Here is a 20,614-nt window from a genome sequence, read left to right on the forward strand (position 1 = left end):
TATGACCACTGCTACTGCATGTTTTATATATGGAACCAGAGAGACCTTGGTCTTCATATACTCCTAAATTAATGATTATCTGACTTTTGAAGTATATGCCACTAGCTATGTGATTCTAAGTTTTATCCAACCAAATATATACAATGTAAAAATATTAATATACTAGTATATAGTATATAGTATATAATAAGGTTCAAATTACATATTGGGTACACGTTTCAATGAATAAAATCTTCATTTCTTTCTTTTACTTCTAACTAAATAGTAACAATAAAAAAATATTTAATGTTTCTTGGGAGAGTAAGATATAACTTTATCTTTTCTGCCCATACATCAAAGAGTGGCGAAGTTGGGTTTTAATTTGAGTCCACCCCAAAAATTATATGTATATTTATTTTTTTAATTTTAATTAATTTATATTATAATATATTTAAATTATGTTAAATACAAAGCACATGAGCAGACAACACTAAGAAAAATTATAATTTTATTAAATATTTTTTAATTTCTTGTTATACAAGTGAGAATTGAACACATAACCTAATATAACTTACCCAAATCTCTTACCAAATATATCTTAATTTTTAGATAGGGCAAAATACAAATTTAAGCCGGACCAAAGTATAATTAATTATATAATTATATGTAATAAGTATAATTTATTAAAATTTAGCCTAGACCGAAGTCACTCCCAGCTACTAAGTGGCTCCACCACTGCATCAAAGTGGGCGGATCATCTTTTTTTTTCTTCTTACAGGGTCTCATCCATTTTCACGTGTATGTAGTGGATAACATGTGAGAGAAACATTAAATTCATAAAAAGATTATCTTTCAATATTTTTTTTTATTCTTTTGAGTTCTTAATATATAATTAAATGATTTAATATTTTTCATGTTATAAGAGATAACATTATCTCAAAAAAAAAAACTTATAATGGAGACAACTATCCGGATGATGTTCACTTTCAGCCTTCATGTTGTATGCTTAATTGAAGGGCTTCTCCTTGAAGTGTCAGCCATATCGCCTAATCACTTGTTAAACCTTTTAAACAACTGTGACAAGAGATAATGTTGTGATTATAGATTAACTTAATTAGTATATATGTATATATACTTCATCTACATTCTAAAGTTAAATATTATTTCTTTTCCCCGCAAATCATGGTATAACTTTCCAAGAAAGAGTATTCGTTCAAGTAATGTCTTGTCCAAATGTTAAAAAATTGAATATTGAAGGCTTGCAAGGCATTCTAAAAATTGGCGGTGACTTAACCCAAAGAAAAACAGCAGTACCTTTCAGTTAGGCAGGGATGATAACAACATCGCACTCAAAATTAGAAACTTCCTAAGTTAATTTCACTTTTCCAATACCTCAAGCAAAGGTTCTACCCCTTTCTAGGGGATCAAAGTGCGTGGAGCAATAGCTGTGAAGTCAGGCTAGGTACTATGCGTCACTTGCCCATACTAGCTCGTCTTCAAAGACCATTCCCCTGTTGGAGCAGAGTAAATACTAATCCTGGCCCCACATGAAACTATTTGTGTTTGCAAACAATATTCAATTATAAACCTATCAAATTATATAACCGGCACTTATATTTACAAATTTTTTTGTTTATAAACTTTTACAAATTACATTATGTAGGACTGGTCTTACATTAATCACACCGTGTACGACCAGTCCTACATTAGTGTAATTGCAAAAAAAATTTGTAAACATAAAATTACGGTAATCAATTAATTATTCCCGCTAATTTCAGTTATCACGATCTTTTCTCTCTACTTAAATCTTTAGAGTAATTATTTTCATTCTACAACCTAAAATAAAGCCAAGCGATGAAAAAAAAAAGTTCTACAAAGAAAATAAATAACACGTCAAAACAACTGCAATCCACTATGCTTTGCCACAAATAAATCAAAACATAAGTATTCGTGCCAGTTACTATCCGTGTAATTCCGTAAGCAAAGATAAACGTAGTATATATATGGCAGTCACGCACTTTTGAAATTAGAAATATAAATTGACCACATGATCTTAAGTTGATGTGGAAATCCTTATGTGTATGGCATCAGATTATAGTACTGCCTGTTTTTGCAAATTTTTATGTCCCGCGGTAGATTCTTATTTCTCAGCCTTCAAGTTACAAACACGCGATGCGCGTATATAGTATTATTGAGATGCTTGCAAGTTGAAGAAGACAGGTATTTTCAACTAATTGGTTAGATACTTTCGTGACTTGCCAAGACAAAGCTTAAAAAGGGGTAAAGTCAAGAAAAAGAAAGGGACTGCGTTCCCCCCCGAGCTGGGATTTCATACATGTAGCCCTCTAGGAGACGTTAGGAACCACCTAGATGTTGTATCTCTCCACTATAAAGCACGGACACGTGCTTTCTTTAAAAAAAATTGTGTGTGGGACATGTTTAGACACCGACATGTGTCCTATACGCGATTAATATTTTGGTAAACATAGTCAACACTCTGACACCTAGCTAATATTTTTTGACACCCGGTCAACATTCATACTGATTCAAATTTTATTTTATTCATATTTTAAACTAAACATGAAAAATTAATTTATAAATCAAATATTTTCTATTATGTAATTTGACCTTGAAAAATTAACACGACATGAAAAAATATTTTTGCTTTATATTATGTTAAGGAATTTAAATATTTGATTGGTTATATGACTTATTATGAGCTGCTATATATATTAAATGTAAACTATGTTATATATATTAAAAATATTATTTAATATTAAAATATGTTCTAACGTGTCGAAATTTAATATTTTTTAGAATTAACATGTCAGAGTGTCATGTAATATTCCATGTTGTGCCGATGCAAGATAGTATCTTTACACAATTTTTACCTTAAAAATGTATTCTTAGTTACCATTTGATCTCAATGTTTAAAGATATAATGTATAAAATCATGAAGGTAGTTAAGGTAGCCTTCACTTAAATAATTATGAGTTTTAACCTAAAATTTTAAGCTTGCAAGTGGTTAACTTTTAATGGTTATATATATATATATATATAGTCAGAATCATTTTACATCAATGTCAATTACACTCTCAATCTTGATCGTTAATCCTATTTATATCTAACGGTTCTGATTTATTGGATATTTGAGCCGTTAGAAACAAGCAAATCAATGATCAAGATTTGGTGTAAGCCTTCTTATTCTTATACCGGTGTCAAACTTTGAAATTTGACTCCAAATCCTAACCGTTGATTTTCGTCAATCAACGGTTATTATTTATTGAGAATTAATAATTATTTATAACCGTTGATTGGCAAAAATTAACGGTTAGAATTTGGTGTCAAATTTCAAAGTTTGACACTGGTGTCAAAGAATCCTATTTGTGTGTGTGTCTATATATATATATATATATATATATATATATATGGTTATATTTACAAACTTTTTGTTTACAAACTACACTATCTATTATGGGTAGTACAAGAGAGAGAGAGAGAGAGAGAGAGAGAGAGAGAGAGAGAGAGAGAGAGAGAGTAGGGTTATATTTACCCCTTTGAGGTGAGTCGGCATTTTGGGTATCTCCACAAGTTTTAACTCTTTGAGCCGACTGTGAGACTAATCACGATTCAGGTTTTTAATAGTTTTTAAATTATATTTCTCTAACACACCCCAAAACAAGAGTCGTTTGAGGTTGAAGCAATTGCACAGATCCAATTTTTTTATTCTACCTTGTGATGACTTAATTACACTTTAAAATGGAAGGGTGATGATTAAACTCGTGACCCCGTCGTCACCTTGGCTCTAATACAGTAATACTATATAAAACAACTAATTCAACCTAACAACTTAAGCTTATAAGTGATAAGTCTTCAATATTTTTTATATTAATCTCTATAAAAAAGGTAAAAATATGGACATGTGCATTATTCACACTTTAAGTCTGAGAGTTAGAGTTATTGTGTGAATGGGCATACTACTAAGATATTCTATGTTTAACAACTTAAATTTTTTGAATGAATTTACGTTCAGCGAGCAATGTCCTGGTTCATGTTTTTTGACCCGTTAACAAATACGTGTCGCGTATGGGTCGTGTAATTTCGTGTACATGTCGTGTCGTGTCGGGTTGACCTGTATTGCCACCTCTACATATTACATGTGGCATAGGATCGAGGAACTGAAGGAGAAAATTCATCAAAAATTGGGGATGCATGGAAATCAAGTTGTTTCTTAATTGACAGCTAAAACTTGTGTTGATGATGGTGAATACACCGATGTGCTGATTAATAATGATGGTGAATACAAGGTGGTTTATTGAGTTGTACATAGATGTTTAATATGCTGAGGATTTGTCACTACTGATTAGGTCACTTGATCTCAATCACAAATCATATATTAGTAACGATCACAAATATGCATGCATCATCATTTGTACCTTTACCAGATTTCAATCATATAACAATAGAGGATGAAGATGACCCAATCTGAATGCTCGACAGAGATGACAACGACAATGAGGATGACGAAGACGAAAACACCTATCTAGTTGCTGAGGTGGAGAATGATCTTAATCCAAGACGTGGGTGAAGGTTAATTAATTGACCGATTCAAACATTTATGGTTGTTTTTATATTTACTATGTTCTTATATATGATTTCGATATATGTATATTGTAGGCAATAGTATAACTCCATTTTAGAATAACATTTTGTGTTACACTTGTGTTACACTTATGTTGATTGGGAGTATTCAGATGAGGAGCTAGAGTATCAAGGTGCATGGAAAGTTGATGATGAGTTATTTGTTAAACAAGATTTTAAATCCAAAGAAGCAGTGCAAATGATGGTCAAGTCATATTGTATGAAAGTACATCAAGAAGCTGTGGTAGTTACGAGTATGACAACCAAGCTAGTAAAAAAATGTTAGAACCATGATGTTGGTTGCACAAGGCGAATGAAATCAAAGAATGAAAATATGTAGGTGGTAAGTAGGTGGGTTGGACCTCACAATTGTGTGAACCGATATCTATCCCAAGACCACATGTAACCATCACTTCTATCTGAGCCCATCACGACTCATATGTGCCGTGTCTCCCATAAGTTAAAATAAATTATTAATAATAAGACTAAATCTATTAAAATACAAAATTAAATTAAGAAAAATATTATATAACATTATAAATATATTTTAAATATTCTCTAACAAAACCAACCTTTTTATTTTTTTCCCTAAAAGTAATATATTTTGTTAGCAAAGCAAGGAGAGCCTAAAGTAGGAGAACTACAATCAATGGGTTAAGCGAAAATTTCCCACAATAAATGGATTTGACACCATGTATGAATCCAAAATCTTAAAACATTAAGTTCATAAGTCCTCCCAATTATATAGCCTTCACTTAGACCAATGTCAACCAATTTGGGATTGCAATATCCCAAAAATCTCTCCGTCAACGGAGGTCCCTTCGAGTACCCTAAGTCCAACTATTCAACTTACCTCTAGCCAAACATTTGGCTAGCCTAAGCTCATATTCTGGCTCTGATAACACTGTCAGACAGATTAGGGAGACCATATAAATTCATGGATCATCCTACTTATATAATCTTCACTTAATCTATTATCAACTAATATGATACTCAATCACGCTTAAATATCCTAACGTATTTATAATATTTGAATTCATCATGTTGGTGCATTTAATTTAAAACGTATATTAATATTATCCATATGATTTACCCATTCTTTGTTTTGGTGATATATATTGTAAATAATAAAGTCTTAATCATATATTTTTGGTACTATTGAAAATACTATGAAATTAAACATAATCTTTCAAAATTTCCTTTATTTCAGACTAAATCAATCTTTTAACTTATAAGTAATGGTTGGTTGACCATTTTTCCTTCCTTTTCATTTTTTTCCCACTTTCCTCCCTTCTTAAATTGTATATTAATTTTTCCATCTTTTTAAACTATATATCAATCTATATCTTCTTAATTAAAGTTTAAACAACACAAACTCAAGTAAATGAGTCTACTCAAATAAGTCATTTACATCAATTACAGTGTTAAAGAAAATATTTACTAAGGTAAACTCTCAGATTAAACCTTTATAGATTACAGTGTGTTATCACATCAAATATTTAGAAAAATATCAAATAATGTTTTTAAAGATTTAAAAAGTCACTACTATATTTGTCTGCATAGAAAACTAATTAAAGTGCTGACACAAAATAATCAATTCAATAACTAAATTGTATCTTTGATAGACTAATTTAGTGGCAAAAAATTAAAATTAAATTTACAACTTTTATCCGATTTTAGAAAGTCAGATAGATGGGTGGATGGACAATCAATGCATTAGAGTGCTGTCATTCTCCAACAAAATTAAGTCTATATATGTCCTGCTACCAAATGATAATTATTTGAAAATATTATATGTTTGATTTTATTTAATTTAATGAACAAAATCCAGCCTTCGTTCTTTATCTGTAATTTTTACATGACTTTTTTGCTTATTATAATTTCATAACTTAAGTTTGAAACATATAATGCTTGATTCGTGAATAATTTATATTTTAGTACAACTTTTCAGTAACTTTGATAGTTTATATTTTAGCTTTTGAAAGAAGGATCAGTTCATTTATCCTAAATTTTTATGCAGAAAAAGAAAAGCACAACTTTCCAAATATGGATAGTATCCTAAAGTTGAAACGGATGATCACTATCTTTTGGCTTGGAATAGCAAACAAACGACCTAACACTAACAACCATCACGTTGAAGTATGAGAAGGTGCAAGCTAACATGAAAGCGATGACGAAAGTGCGGGCTAGTGATGGATAAAAATTTGCAGTGGGAACTTTGGCTCAGTAGAGCAACTCTGTTAATGTGATTGGGACATTTTTAGTTTGTTTAACAAACACTATCTTGATTTCGTTCAAATTTATTTCTTATGTGTTAGCCTGATCTGGCATTAAGGGCTCTGATGTTAATGGAGAGAGACATTTTATTTTTTCTGAGCCTATATATATGTAGTTTTATTTTGATTGTAAATGTTATAATTTTAATATTTCTATTCTCTCTGTTTTTTTAGGGCTTAACAAAATATATATTGTTATAGTAAATGTGTAATTATACGATATCCTACTTATCAATATATATGTTTTATTATGATTTAAGTGAAAACATACGAGTAAGAATTTGCAATTTTATTTGGACGGGAAGATTAGATTGACTCGATGGATAATAGATATTTTGATTCATGATAAGATTAATAATATTGATCTCCGTATATTTAATGATTATAATTTATTTGAAATTAATAATTAATTAGTAGATATGAGAATAGATCTTTTGACTCTCGTATAAGATAAGAAAACTCACTGCTCATTTCAAACATTATAATTTATTCGAAATTAATAATTAGTTAATAAATATAACTCAAAAAATTACAATCATCAAATGCAATAAAATCAGCGGATGGAATGATAAGTAAGATTTTTTAATTTTAAACCAGAATCAACAGATCCTCCTTCATATATATTTATATGATTCAAGGGATTTCTAGAATTATCTATGTGACATTAGAAAACTCTACATTCACTTACAAATTCGCATAAGAAATAGGTTAATTTTTTTAATATCAATTTTAAATGAATAAAATTTTAAAGTTTAATTACATAAATAAATAATGAAAATATAGGTAGATTAAATAGTCCATAACCTATATAAAAAACCTGAGTAGAATTTATCTTAGCTAAATCATACTTTATTTATTGTTTACCAGCCGTATACGACGCAATCTTTCATGGGTTGGCCAAAATGAATTGGGCCAACCCAAATTTACACCCGACATACGTATAACGTGTTAATGGACCATTCCACTTTCAGACCACAAATTTCCTTTCGTTTCTTAATAAATTTAGTAAAATTACTTATGTACTTTGATTTTGATATCATCAAATGTTCCACGGATAAAATATGAAAACTTTTAAAATATGGGGTATGATCCGTTTACAAATTTTTTTACAAATTTTTACAAAATACAGTATCTTCTCCCGGGAGAATATAGTGTAACTAGTGTTCTCTCGGGAGAAGATAGTGTAGTTTGTAAACAAAAAAAATTGTAAATATAATCTGCCCTTAAAATATGGTAAAATTACTAGATATCTCTGATTAGTAAAAAATTGAAGTTTAAGTCGAATATATTATAAATAAGTTATTGCCCATATTTAAATCAGTATTATTATGATGTTAACAAAATTTAGAGAGATACTTTTATTGAAAAAGAAAAAAAAATGAGTTTAGAAGATTTTTCCACATATATATATATATATATATATAGTTTAAAGTTTATAAAGTTACTTTAGATAACTTTATTTAATCTTTACTAAAATACACACACACACAAAATGTGTATGGTTCATGTGGAACCATGTGAAAAAAAGAGAAAAAAAAAAGAAACATGAGCCCTACACACTTTTATGTATATATTTTGATGAACATTAGATAAAATTAATTAAAGTAACTTTAGAAATTTTAAACTCATAAAAAAATAAATATAGTTATTTTAAAATGTTACACTTAAATGGAAAAATAAACAAATATAAGACCAAAGTAATATATTATTCTCGTGGCAATATTTTTATAAAGTTACAAAAATCTCAACTTATTGTTTCAAATTTATTAGTGAATTTTAAATTAGTCTTTCAAAAATTAATATACGATAACATTAGTTTTATAATATATGTGGTAATAATATGTGTTGCTCGGACATCGATTCGTAACACGGGATGCAATACGATATAATATTCTGACACGCTAATTTTAAAAAATATTAAATTTCGACATGTTTTGATATTAAATAACATTTTTACTTTATGTATAATATATTATATTTAATATTCAATAATTTAAAAAAAAATAAAGCTAAAATTATAATACATATTAATTTTGCAAAAACATATAAGATATCATAAATATTTATATTAAACTTAATAAAATAGTAATCGTAATCCAACAAATATAATAGTCTGAATTGAAAATGCAACGCAGTGCGATCTAACCTCTCAACCATTTTTTTAGTTTCTACAATGCATGTTGGAGTGTCGAGAAAAGTCGAACACAATAAGTTACATTTTTTAAAATGTCGGTGCATCATAAGTATTAATCAATCATTAATTCAGAGATTTATAATGTCATCTACTAAAAAAAAAATTAAATTTCACAATATTAATTTTATGAAAAACTAAAATAGTAAAGAATATTGATTTCACAATATTAATAGAATACTTAGAAAAATATGGGAAAATAGAAGTATAATATTATAGAAAAATATTTAGTTTATGTTATAGAGATAGAGATTGTGGGACCCATACTTTTTATTTTTTTTAGTTTTTGAAAATAAATATAGGTCCCACAATTTCTATCTCTATAACATAACCTAAACACTTTTCAATAACATTGTACTTTTTTTTCCCAAAAATATATACCAATGGTTTCCTATAAATTTGTTGTTTTAGTTTATTTCAGAAGTGTTGGGCCAAAATGGATAAGGGATCCGAAAATAGAAGAAAAGACCGTTCATTGTAATTTGTGCCACCTTTAACATTTTCCCTCTCTTTTCACGAACCTCCTTCTTCATTAACTTGTTTTTCTCTCTGTCTCCGAGACAGACACTCAGAAAACGACGTCTTTGTTTAGTGTTACTGTTAGGTTCCTCTCTCTCTCTCTCACTCTCTATGTTATTGCGAACCAGACAACTCTAATCCTATTCTCTATCACCATTGCAAATGGTAGCTGGCAGGGTCAAGGTAGCAATGGGTTTGCAAAAGTCGCCGGCACCACCAACCCCTCCGCCCTCCTCCGCCAACAAGTCTTCCTCTCACAAATCCCGCTCCATCGGTGCGTACTTCCCACGCTCCTCTGCTCAGGTTCAGCCTCGCCCTCCCAACGTCGCCGACCTCCTCCGCCTTGTCGAGGACCTCCGTGAGAGAGAGTCTCAACTGAAGACCGAGCTCCTCGAACACAAGCTCCTCAAGGAAACCGTCGCCATCGTCCCTGTTCTCGAGAACGAGATCATCGCCAGGGACACACAGATTCTAAGGAACGCCAAGATAATGGAAGAAATGGAAGCAGAGAACCATAGGTTAAGAAATGAGCTCGAAGAACTGAAGTTCCAAATCCAAGAAGAGAAGAAACAGAACCTGATGAAAACCAAGGCATTGGAAGATGAGATGGCGGAGCTGAAGAAAACGGCGTCGGATGCATTGCGAAACGACGAGGTTTCTTCTTCGCAGAGGTTTCAAGGGCTAGTCGAGGTGTCAATGAAGTCGAATCTGATCAAGAACTTGAAGAAAACGGCGTCGGTTCAAGGAAGCGGGAACCAGAAGCAGCTCGAAGCTACTTTTACTGATTTCAAACGAGAGGTGCCGGAAACGGAAAGGGAAAGGGAAAGGCCACGTCACTCGCTGTTTGACTCGGACGAACTCGCTCACTCCACTGACTCAGTTCTAACCAGATCACGCGCGCCTCGGATACCCAAACCGCCGCCGAGGCCGTCCTCTTCGTCACCGCATTCGCCGTCGACTGGTTCCTCTGATTTTGCTCCGTCGGAGAACAATAAATTCGAAACAGAGCAAGCGATTCCACAACAACCGCAGCTAGCTCCTCCTCCGCCGCCGCCCAAGGCTGCTCCGCCTCCTCCTCCACCGCCGCCGAAGGGGAGCAGGCAGGTTACGGCGATGGTGAGGAGGGTGCCTGAGGTGGTGGAGTTTTACCACTCGTTAATGAAGAGGGAATCACAGTCACGGCGGGACTCGAGCTCCGGCATGGCGGAGGCACCGCCGACGGCGAATGCACGTGATATGATCGGCGAGATCGAGAACCGGTCATCTCACCTGCTCGCGGTAAGTGTGTCTAGTCTTCGCTGAAATTGCGGTTTTGCCACTGACCATTTGTGTCAGTGTCAAGTGGTAACTCGCTTGCTTTAATTTGAAATGGATTTCTTGGCACATAAGACAGTAATCAGATACGAATTTGGATGCCCAGAACCGTAAATATGCTCCAAAGTAGTGTCACTTTATGGAACCACATGTTTGCTTTTTTAATGGTCAAACAGGAAAAAAAAATTAATACGATCCATAAACTGAAATCAATTAATGTTAAATATGGTTAGGTTAGTTTAAGTTGTTAATTTAGCATAGATTAAGGTGATTTTATCCAATTTCTTCGTATTCAGATTAAGACGGATGTGGAAACACAAGGAGACTTTATTAGGTACTTAATCAAAGAAGTGGAGGGTGCCGCGTTTACAGAGATTGAAGACGTTGTGCTCTTTGTTAAATGGCTTGATGACGAGCTCTCCTATTTGGTATTTAATTTTATGTTACCTTTTAACATTTCTTCTATGTTTAAATTGAAAATAAGATAAAAAGAGAAGATTCATTTTAAATGGTTTTTTCGGTTTGTTGTTTTTATTTCAGGTGGATGAAAGAGCAGTGCTGAAACATTTCGATTGGCCAGAGCAGAAGGCCGATGCTCTGCGCGAGGCTGCATTTGGGTATTGTGATCTGAAGAAGGTAGAAACCGAGGCTTCGTCCTTCCTCGATGATCCTAGGCAGCCGTGTGGTCCTTCTCTCAAAAAGATGCAGGCTCTCTTGGAAAAGTATGTGAATTCGTGAAACTCTCCCCCACTTGCCAATATAATAGCAACATCACTTATAAAATATTGTGAATTGAAAGCCTCAGAGAACACACTAACTTTGTGGTAAAAATGCGTTATGCCAGATTAGAGCATGGAGTTTACAATATCTCAAGAATGAGGGAGTCAGCAACAAATAGATACAAAGTCTTCCAAATACCCGTACATTGGATGCTTGACAATGGTTTGGTGAGTCAGGTAATTTTCATGTACCAAATAGGAAGTTACATATGCTTAACTGTAGCTGCATCCAGCAAATATAGAGTAGACTACCAATTATCTTCCATGTCTCGTTAGATTAACTCAAATAATTAATTTTGTGGATTTCTAAAGAATAATCTTAGCCTTATTTATTGGTAGTGTTCGTTTTAAATAGGCCTATTAAGAAATATGAATGTTTAATTATGTCTGGAAAGATACAACCGAAACATTTAAAACATTAAAAAAAAAAAAAACATTTGTCTTGGTAAAGTTTGCCATCAAGTATCTAGTATAATCAACAAGGTGCAGTGCTGGTAGCAAAATGACAAAGCAATGGTTGGACTTTTACTTCTGTTTCCCTGTGCGTATCTGCTGCATGCGCACGTGAATTCCCAGATCTCTAAAATCTATCTGTTTGTCTGCTTCGGCCTTTTAACTTGAGAAAAAAAAAAAAAAAAAAAGAACGAGATTCTCTTTTCTTGACTGTTAACAGCATTCAAAGGCACACTAGGAAGGATAATATATTCTGTATGTTTTAAATAATTACATGAATAATAAAGTAAAGAACACCAATTAAGGGCATGGATTTCAGGGTAGTTTGCTATTACAATTTTCTAGCTATATAGTGACGAATGATGGCGCAAATTCTCAAATGTTGATTACCTCATTTCACTTATTGTGCTTGCAACGTTATGTTGTGGCAGATCAAGCTGGCATCTGTAAAATTAGCCATGAAGTACATGAAGAGAGTCTCTGCTGAACTTGAGACAGGTGGTGGTGGTCCTGAAGAAGAAGAGCTCATTGTTCAAGGAGTTAGATTTGCATTCCGTGTACATCAGGTAAATCCTCGAATAATAATACAAAATAGGTGCCTTTTCAAATACAGGGGCCATCTGATCTGGAATAATGAGTTGTTGATATTTGGCAGTTTGCTGGAGGGTTTGATGTTGAGACAATGAGGGCATTCCAAGAATTGAGAGATAAAGCGAGGTCATGCCATCTTCAATGCCACAGCCAGCAACAGAAATTCTTTTGCAGGTCTGCAACATGCTAGTGCTGACTGGAGCAAACTCAGCTTTAGAAAATTAGTAGCCCCGTTTTTGCTGTATAGATAGTGACATTTTGTTTGTGATGGTTACCGTATTCATAATTCAACCATTCATTAACGAGATATATATTTCTCTTCCTAAAAGATATAGCATTATTTTTGTGAAAAATATATAAAATTATTAATGTAAATTTACTTAACAACTTAAATTTTTAGGTTAAATTAATTTTTTACAATTTTTTTGTAAGTGAAATTAGAGTGTTTTAGTATAATATTTGGTTGGAAATTTAATTGTGAATGATAAAAAATTTGTAAGTGATTAAAATTTTGGGTCAAAACGTGATGTTGGATCCGTTTATTATAGGTATATTGTTTAGGTTCATTTTTTTTTTTTTTTTTGATAAACAGTTTAAGTCCGTGGTATATTTGTTGGGTTCATAACCATTGGTAGGGCTATGACTCATTTTGTTTTTTGAATTGTTTATTTTACTGGATTTGTTTGTTTGCCCCAAAATATCTTTCTTTTTATAAGAATTTACTTCTTGATTATTTTATTTTAAATTAACTACATATTTTAATGAAATATTATATTTTACTTTAAAAAAAAAAACATTTTCCCCTTCATTAATTACCGGGAAAGGGAAACAAGACAGTTAACATCGATTAGTTTCCTCTCGTGCATGTTCTGTCGGGAATAGGGTGTTTGCGGTCTGGATTGGATCAGTTTTGGAAATAAAAATCATCCGATCCAATACTTTCGGTTTGATTATATAATCATCTATTCGGTTTTGATTTTTTTCAAATCCGATCCGATCCAATCCAATTTTTTTCGGTTTAGATTGGATCGGTTTTCGGTTTTATGAAAATCTTAAAATTTATTTCATAATTAGTGTGCAAATAACATCTTTTGTATATATTGGCTTTGTATTTTTTTTTTTGAAATACAAAAGCATTAGTAAACTATAATATAATTTTTTTAATTTTAGCAATGAGATATGAAGTTCTACAAAGATAAAATTTTGTTGATGAGATATGACTAGATTTTTTCTTGGGTTTAGTTGATGAGTTAATGAGTCTTGGGTTTAGAAATTTTTAGGCTATGATTAGGGAAATACCCAAGTAGGTAGAGGGAAATTAATATATTGGATCGGTTTTCATCAACCCATCCAAAAACCGATCCAATCCAATTAAAATTTGTGGTTTTTAATCGGTTTTCGGTTTTTCAGTTTTCGGTTTATTCGGTTATCGGTTTTTCGGTTTATTCGATTATCGTTTTTTCGGTTCGGTCATAGCGGTTTGAATCGGTTGATGAACACCCCTAGTCGTGAATTCCTTCCAAATCCGCTACTCTAATACTATTATTTTGTTTAATGATTTATTAATATCTAGTGACTGAATTAATTGAATCGATAAATTTTTTAAGGCAAATAAAAGTTGGCTCAACTTTTTTTTGCTTTAATTTTTTTTTTTAACTGAACCTAAGAAATAAATCATAAAACACCACAACAAAGAAATAAAAAGTTGCAGTCTATTAATTGGCTCAGTTTGTTATTTTTAATTTTTTTAAACAAAAAACAATGCAATATTTTTTAAAGGTATAATGAAATTTAGAAGTGTTATATACATATTTCTTGTTAATAAGGATGGAATAAGGAGGAGATAATTTAAATTTGGCCATTCGTACTATCACTATCAGTAAGGACCAACACAAGTTGCTCTCAGATTCACTTTATGACAAGCATGATGTAGGGTGTATTCCATCCTGATATTGCATGTAATGAAATACTCTTGAAGAGAGGCACTTTCAATTTTGGGTTGTTCTCTCTGCATATTCACTTTGCGGCATTTTAGCACTTAATTTTTTATCCATAACATTTTTATTATTATTCGAGATTAATGAAGTTAATAAAAGTATTTGTCTCATTTTTTAAGCTATCACTTGTTGAAATTTCCATCTATTTTCAATTCAAATAATTAAGGAAGATATACAAATTTTAAAAAATTTGTTACTTAGCTAATTTCTTCAGCTTAATCAGATAGTTAACAAAAAAAAAAAAAAAAAATAACTTATCGTGCATGATCCACTGGGTTCAAACAAATGTGTTGATGGCGGAGCTATAGGTTACGTGGAAGGGCATGCCAAAAATGTTAGCTAGATTGCTTCTGTAAAGAAAACGACCAGTGACATTAAAGTAGTAGTAAAAGGAGAAAACGCCCTTTTCTTTCTTGGAAGGAAAGAAACAGTTTCACTAATAGAATTAATCGCGTAGCTGTTACAACAAGTATGGAATAGCTTACATGGTCTTGCACCAGCCCATGGTACAGTTCAATATCATTATGTGATAAAATAAAATTAATTTATACCCTTACAAAATAGTTTTCTTGATATGCAAAAATTTTGATCTCTCTGAGGAGCTTATTTTGTTTTGGAACTCTGTAAATTATTCTTCTTATAGAATCCTAAAATTTTACAATTGATTTTCACCCCTTCTTAGTATTATCATCCAAATAAGGAAGATATTCTAAAGACACTAACTGAATATATATAACCAAGGGATGAAGAAAATGATCAAGTTGTATGGACTTTCACCTTCACTTGGTGAGAGCTGCATATAAGAGTTGGTTCCAAGTATCAGGTAATCCTGGCAAGCACCAGTGGCTGCAGTCATTGCCTGCGTGATCCCCGCTATAGGCAGAAGGGTGTGCATCTTTTCTTAGTTGTGAAAGGAGTGTAATGTCAAGTAAATAAACTGGATTATTCATCTTCTTTAACACTGTGTTCACTATGGTAGTTGCTGGAGGTAGACCTGCTGGATATGTTGACCCTGACAATGGTTCAAGTTCTCCACTACAACTTCTTTTCGGTTGATTCCACTCCTTGCCTCTGTTTGAGTTACAAACATATCATAAAATACGTTTCAGTTGATCTTAACTGCATTGGTGCACATATTAAATGCTTCTAAACCAAGTTCTAATTTCTCTGTTGTTTTCTGGTAGTTTTGAAAAACAATCATCACAATTTAAATTTATGGTCCCTTTTTTAAATCTCATTTTTTGGTACATTAAAAAGTATTACAATTTACAACCCGATCTTATGATTTTTATCTAAATCATTATTGATATCTGCTCCATTTTCAATTAAATCAATGTTATAAACTACAAAGAGTTTTGAGAGGTAAATTTAGCTACTGATAAGCATAGAAAATTAGTTAATGTTCTAGTCTCAATTATACTAATTTTATAAACTACAAAGCGAATTTTGGCCTTTAAAAAACATAAAAGGAGGGGCATAGGAGTTACTTACTGATAATGAGTAGGAGAAATGCCTTGAAAGAAGACTTTAGTTTTGGTAGGATCAACATTGAGATCAACCCATCTAGCCCAAGTAGTCAATCCCTTATAGTATGCCTCCAAACGGTCCATGTTCTTGAGCAGATTGGGTCCATCTCTTATATAATCCCATCTGAATATGACAATCATCAACAACCGTTAGGTCAGAGCGGAAAATAAAAGGAACAATGAATGGATGAGGTAATACTAAGAGTAGTGCTAACAACTTTAAACTTGCAACTGCATAAAATTTAAAGGTTTTTTAGGAAAGCATCTATTTTTTTTAACACTAAGCATGCTTTATTTTATAAACACTTGCAGTATCTCTGGAGTAATATAAAATTCCCCTTATACATTTTTTTTTTCATTTTTTTAAAAATTATTTTTCTATGAGGATGCTGGCAGTTCTGCAGTTTTATGTGGTTTTGTCTCTACGGTGTTGTGCAGTAAGTAGAATAATGTTACATAAAAGCATACCCCTGAGTTTTTCCGGTGTGGGTCCACCAGTGCCAAGAATTGAAAATCAACATGTCCATGCCTTTCCATGCATTTCCAGCCACAATGGAGTTCAATGTGAGCACTCGGCCAACGTTTTCTCGAATTATGTCAACCAAATATGGTGTGCGGTATAGTTGTATTGTTACTCCATAGTCCTGCACAAACTCACCAACAAGTATATCATCACCAAGAATCCACCAATCCACTTTGAATGGCCGAGATTATATTTCATCACCCCCAGATATTTGACAAACCAGACAATAAATGCATAACAACTAGGATTCACGATAGGCATTCATTCATTCTTATACAAGGAGAAGGCTAATGATATTTATATCACTTTTTTACTTTTACAAATTAATAAGTATAAAAATGACTAAAGAATTTTAACGTAGAAACATCATTTTCAAAAGGAGAAACATGAATGCTTAAAATGTTCACATGGATAATAGTAACAATCTACAAACCTACTCTGTCAAGGTCAACTTTTAAATAGAAAAAAAGATAATGAAGCTATCACATCACTCTATGCTACACATTTTTATAATTATTAATAATTAATAATTAATAATTGTTATATGTTAATAATATTTTTATTATCATTAATTATTATTATTTTAAAATTTATTAGTATAGAATCATAAATTATCAACGAAATAAAGTTGGGGCATGATATTCTTGCACAAGAATAAAAAGTGTTACATCAAATCTTGATCATTGATTTGCTTGCATCTAACGGCTCAAATATTTAATAAATCAAAATCGTTAGATATAAATAGAATCAATGATCAAAATTGAGAGTGTAACTTATACCGGTGTAAAATAATCATGACCCAATAAAATTAAGTACATACATATTATTGAATTTATAACTTTTATTATTCAATTTAAATTTTAAAAATATAATACGGTTCATTATTTTAAGAAGTATCACAGTGGATCTCATAAAAGTAATGTAATAAAAGGGAGTTTAAGAAGTACCACAATGAATTCATTGAAACTTGATCGACGTAAACGTTTTTGAATCTATAGAATATTGGAATAGTTAACTATAAACATTGGAAAACTGTGATTAATCAAACTGTGAGATTTGTCTCTTTCTTAGGTAGGAATCTTGTGAATTTATCTGGGTTTCCACCTTGTGTCAATATGCTTGGGAGTTACTACCAAATTTTTATCTGCAACTACGATTTCTTGCATTATTTCCTATTTTTAACCGTTGATTCAGTTCTGAAATTTTTCCGGGTTTCAAAATTATTATGCATTTTGTAGCTTAACAACGTTGACATTCCATAAATGGTATTGAAATAAGATGTCAACTACCTCCAGCCTGTCAACTACCGGAGATAACTCAGGTTTAAAACTCTGTTTAAAACTCAGTTTCATGGCTTAATTTTGGTGATGAAACAATTTTCAGTTCCCTGAACTCTACATTTTCGTGTCAAAATCAGGCCTTTCTCCTAAGTATAATTAGAATTTTGGGTTTCCTTGAATGAAAATATGTGTGGTTGTTTTATCTGCTTTTTCTTTTGGGGTATTACTGTATTAGCACCTTTATTGCTATTCTTTATTGAGAAATAGTAGTCTCATGTGGTAGGAGACTAGTATCTTATGTCATAGACACTTCGATAAGTGTGCTGTTATTTTCTTTTTCTTTTTCTTTTTCTTTTTTAGTGGTGGGTCCCATCATCTTGTGTCTTAGCATAAGATATGATCTCTTATGCAACATGAGAGTAAACAAACCCTTCTTTATTTTGAATCTCTGATTGCTCCTGGCCCACCAAGAGGAATCTTCTTCTGCCCAAGCAATTATTGAAAGGTGTATGTATTATTTAGATTAGAAAGATAAAGGTCTATTATTTAACCTTTAATTCATTACATCCGCTTAACTTTGAGTACAAATGTACAATGTTATTTATACAATTAAATCCACGTAGTTCTTCCTTTTCTTTATGTTTCTCTCAAAAGTGATAAGTGTGTCTGAGAGCTCTAATAATTTAGATGTACGAGTAACATTTTTCTAACTTGAATTTTGCAAAACAACTACAAATAATTAAATATAGTAACTGAGGTTAGAGAAAACAGAGGAACTTTATAGTGGAAGAACCACCATGTGGCATGAACAATTAAATGAAAAAGCAACAAAGAAAAACAAACAAGGAGATGATAAATGAAGACAAATGTGGGAGGGTTGTATTCATTGAACACCGGTGATTTTTATACCAAAACCCGAAAGGAGACAAAGATACATAAAAAGAAAAGCAAACCTGGAAGGTCACAGTCGACAATGCTTCTTTCCTCAAAAAGCTGGTCTTGGTATTCGGCACAGACGCGTGAATCATGCAGGACAGTGATTCCCACATGTTCAGACTCAGTGAATCACCCACAAACATTATCTTCTTACCGCTCCACCTGTTCAAGAAATCCACTCCATCAAACCTGCACCACACAAAAATTATACTGATATTTACAAAAACCCATTTATCAAACACTTTTTTTTTTTTTTGATAACAATCAAACACTTTTTATTAGTCCACTAATTCACTAGAATGTTTGGCTGAGAATAATAGAGAAAAAAAGAGTACGCTGATTTGAAAAATAAAATGGTGTAAGAGAGTAAAAGTTAAAACATGTTTCTTAATTGTGCAGTTTAACATTACTTGTGATATTAAAAATGAAATCTGGAAACAAAAATGGTATGATTTCTTACACAAAAATGAAGTAGAAGAATTATTGACAAAACCCATTTATCAAACACTTCCAAAACTAACTCCATTAATCCTTTTATTTATTCCAAAGTATTTTTGTTAAACTAGATTATGAAAGCTCTGTTTCAATACTCCTAAGACACACTACTTTTCAAATATTCTGCACTGCAGTTTTAGAATTCGACATGTAACACTACAAATATAGAATCTGGGAACAAGAAGATTTTGGTTTGGACCCAATAAACCTGGCACTACCTGGGTAAGTTGCATGAATCAGGTTTCCAAGCGTATTTGAGGTACTGGTTGTCAGGTCTTCCATACTTTTGGCAATCAAACTCAGCATCAATGAAGGGGCAGCTTGAAGAGTCATAGAGAGGATAAGAAGGGTCAATCACCCAACTTCCTATGAACAAATTGCAACCACTTATTACTATTGGCTTTCTTCCTCTTATGCCACTCACATTGTGGAACTTTGCTGCTCCTGCTTGTTGCAGGGACACAAGCAAAGCTTGGCAAAACAAGGAGAATAGAAACAGAACAATGACCCTGAAACCCATATGGGATCTCAGAGTCTAAAAGCTGATAGAAATAAAGAATGGCTCTGAATTAAACTTGTGTTTATGGATCATATATAGGAGTAGGATGGAGAAACTCAATGAAAAAGTAGTACTTGGTGGGTTCCAACGGTGGGTGCTAGAGAACACTCATTTTTATTTTCTGACAAGTGCTATCTTGGATGGATTTGCTTGTGCTCTGTGTATCTATAACCTATGAGGGTTGAAATTGAATAGCTTGTTTTTTTATGGGGAAAATCAAATGTTAATTGCTACATGTGCATTCCATTGGTCTACCTTCTAAAATGTCACGGGCCAAAGGCAAACCTGTCTCTCCCAATTAAATATTCAATTTTATCTTCTGCTAAAAAAGTATTTTCAATTTATCTGCATAATGTCATGAACCATATGACAAAGAAATGGGAGTTTTAAAGATGGGATTGTCTTTTCTCATGTTGCATAAGAGAAAAGCTATCTCCTACACACATAGGGAGGAGAGAGAATAAGGGAGAGAAAAAAATTAAAAATGGGTCCCACAATTAATTTGTGTCTAATGCATAAGATAACAATCTTATGTAACATAAGATTATTATTTCC

At 32.2% G+C, this 20,614-nt stretch overlaps 2 protein-coding genes across 2 annotated transcripts; one reads left to right on the plus strand and one right to left on the minus strand.

Annotated features, from left to right (window-relative positions):
- Positions 1 to 9,703: 9,703 nt before the first annotated feature.
- Positions 9,704 to 13,049, plus strand: LOC133305797 (protein INCREASED PETAL GROWTH ANISOTROPY 1-like). The gene is made up of 6 exons (XM_061506034.1): positions 9,704 to 10,884; positions 11,217 to 11,348; positions 11,461 to 11,642; positions 11,765 to 11,876; positions 12,584 to 12,718; positions 12,808 to 13,049. Exons 1-6 carry the CDS (start codon positions 9,769 to 9,771, stop codon positions 12,931 to 12,933), a joined length of 1,803 nt encoding a protein of 600 aa, XP_061362018.1. The 5' UTR covers positions 9,704 to 9,768; the 3' UTR covers positions 12,934 to 13,049.
- Positions 13,050 to 15,265: 2,216 nt separating this feature from the next.
- Positions 15,266 to 20,020, minus strand: LOC133305798 (protein trichome birefringence-like 38). The gene is made up of 5 exons (XM_061506035.1): positions 19,719 to 20,020; positions 19,023 to 19,194; positions 16,735 to 16,910; positions 16,232 to 16,390; positions 15,266 to 15,811 (listed from the first exon to the last, which is right to left on the minus strand). Exons 1-5 carry the CDS (start codon positions 20,018 to 20,020, stop codon positions 15,520 to 15,522), a joined length of 1,101 nt encoding a protein of 366 aa, XP_061362019.1. The 3' UTR covers positions 15,266 to 15,519.
- Positions 20,021 to 20,614: the final 594 nt, after the last annotated feature.

The sequence above is a fragment of the Gastrolobium bilobum genome, unplaced genomic scaffold (assembly GCF_033153095.1).
Source record: "Gastrolobium bilobum isolate Gb01-03AN ecotype WA unplaced genomic scaffold, APGP_CSIRO_Gbil_v1 utg34786, whole genome shotgun sequence".
In the NCBI taxonomy this organism is placed as follows: domain Eukaryota; kingdom Viridiplantae; phylum Streptophyta; class Magnoliopsida; order Fabales; family Fabaceae; genus Gastrolobium; species Gastrolobium bilobum.

Coding starts and splice junctions, on each gene's coding strand:
- LOC133305798 (XM_061506035.1), bottom strand. CDS start 20,020: ATGGGTTTCAGGGTCATTGTTCTGTTTCTATTCTCCTTGTTTTGCCAA. Junction 16,911..19,022: donor TGTCGACTGTGACCTTCCAG/GTTTGCTTTTCT, acceptor GAGTTTGTGCAG/GACTATGGAGTAACAATACA. Junction 15,812..16,231: donor ATTTCTCCTACTCATTATCA/GTAAGTAACTCC, acceptor TAACTCAAACAG/AGGCAAGGAGTGGAATCAAC.
- LOC133305797 (XM_061506034.1), top strand. CDS start 9,769: ATGGTAGCTGGCAGGGTCAAGGTAGCAATGGGTTTGCAAAAGTCGCCG. Junction 11,877..12,583: donor ACAATGGTTTGGTGAGTCAG/GTAATTTTCATG, acceptor ATGTTGTGGCAG/ATCAAGCTGGCATCTGTAAA. Junction 12,719..12,807: donor TTGCATTCCGTGTACATCAG/GTAAATCCTCGA, acceptor GATATTTGGCAG/TTTGCTGGAGGGTTTGATGT.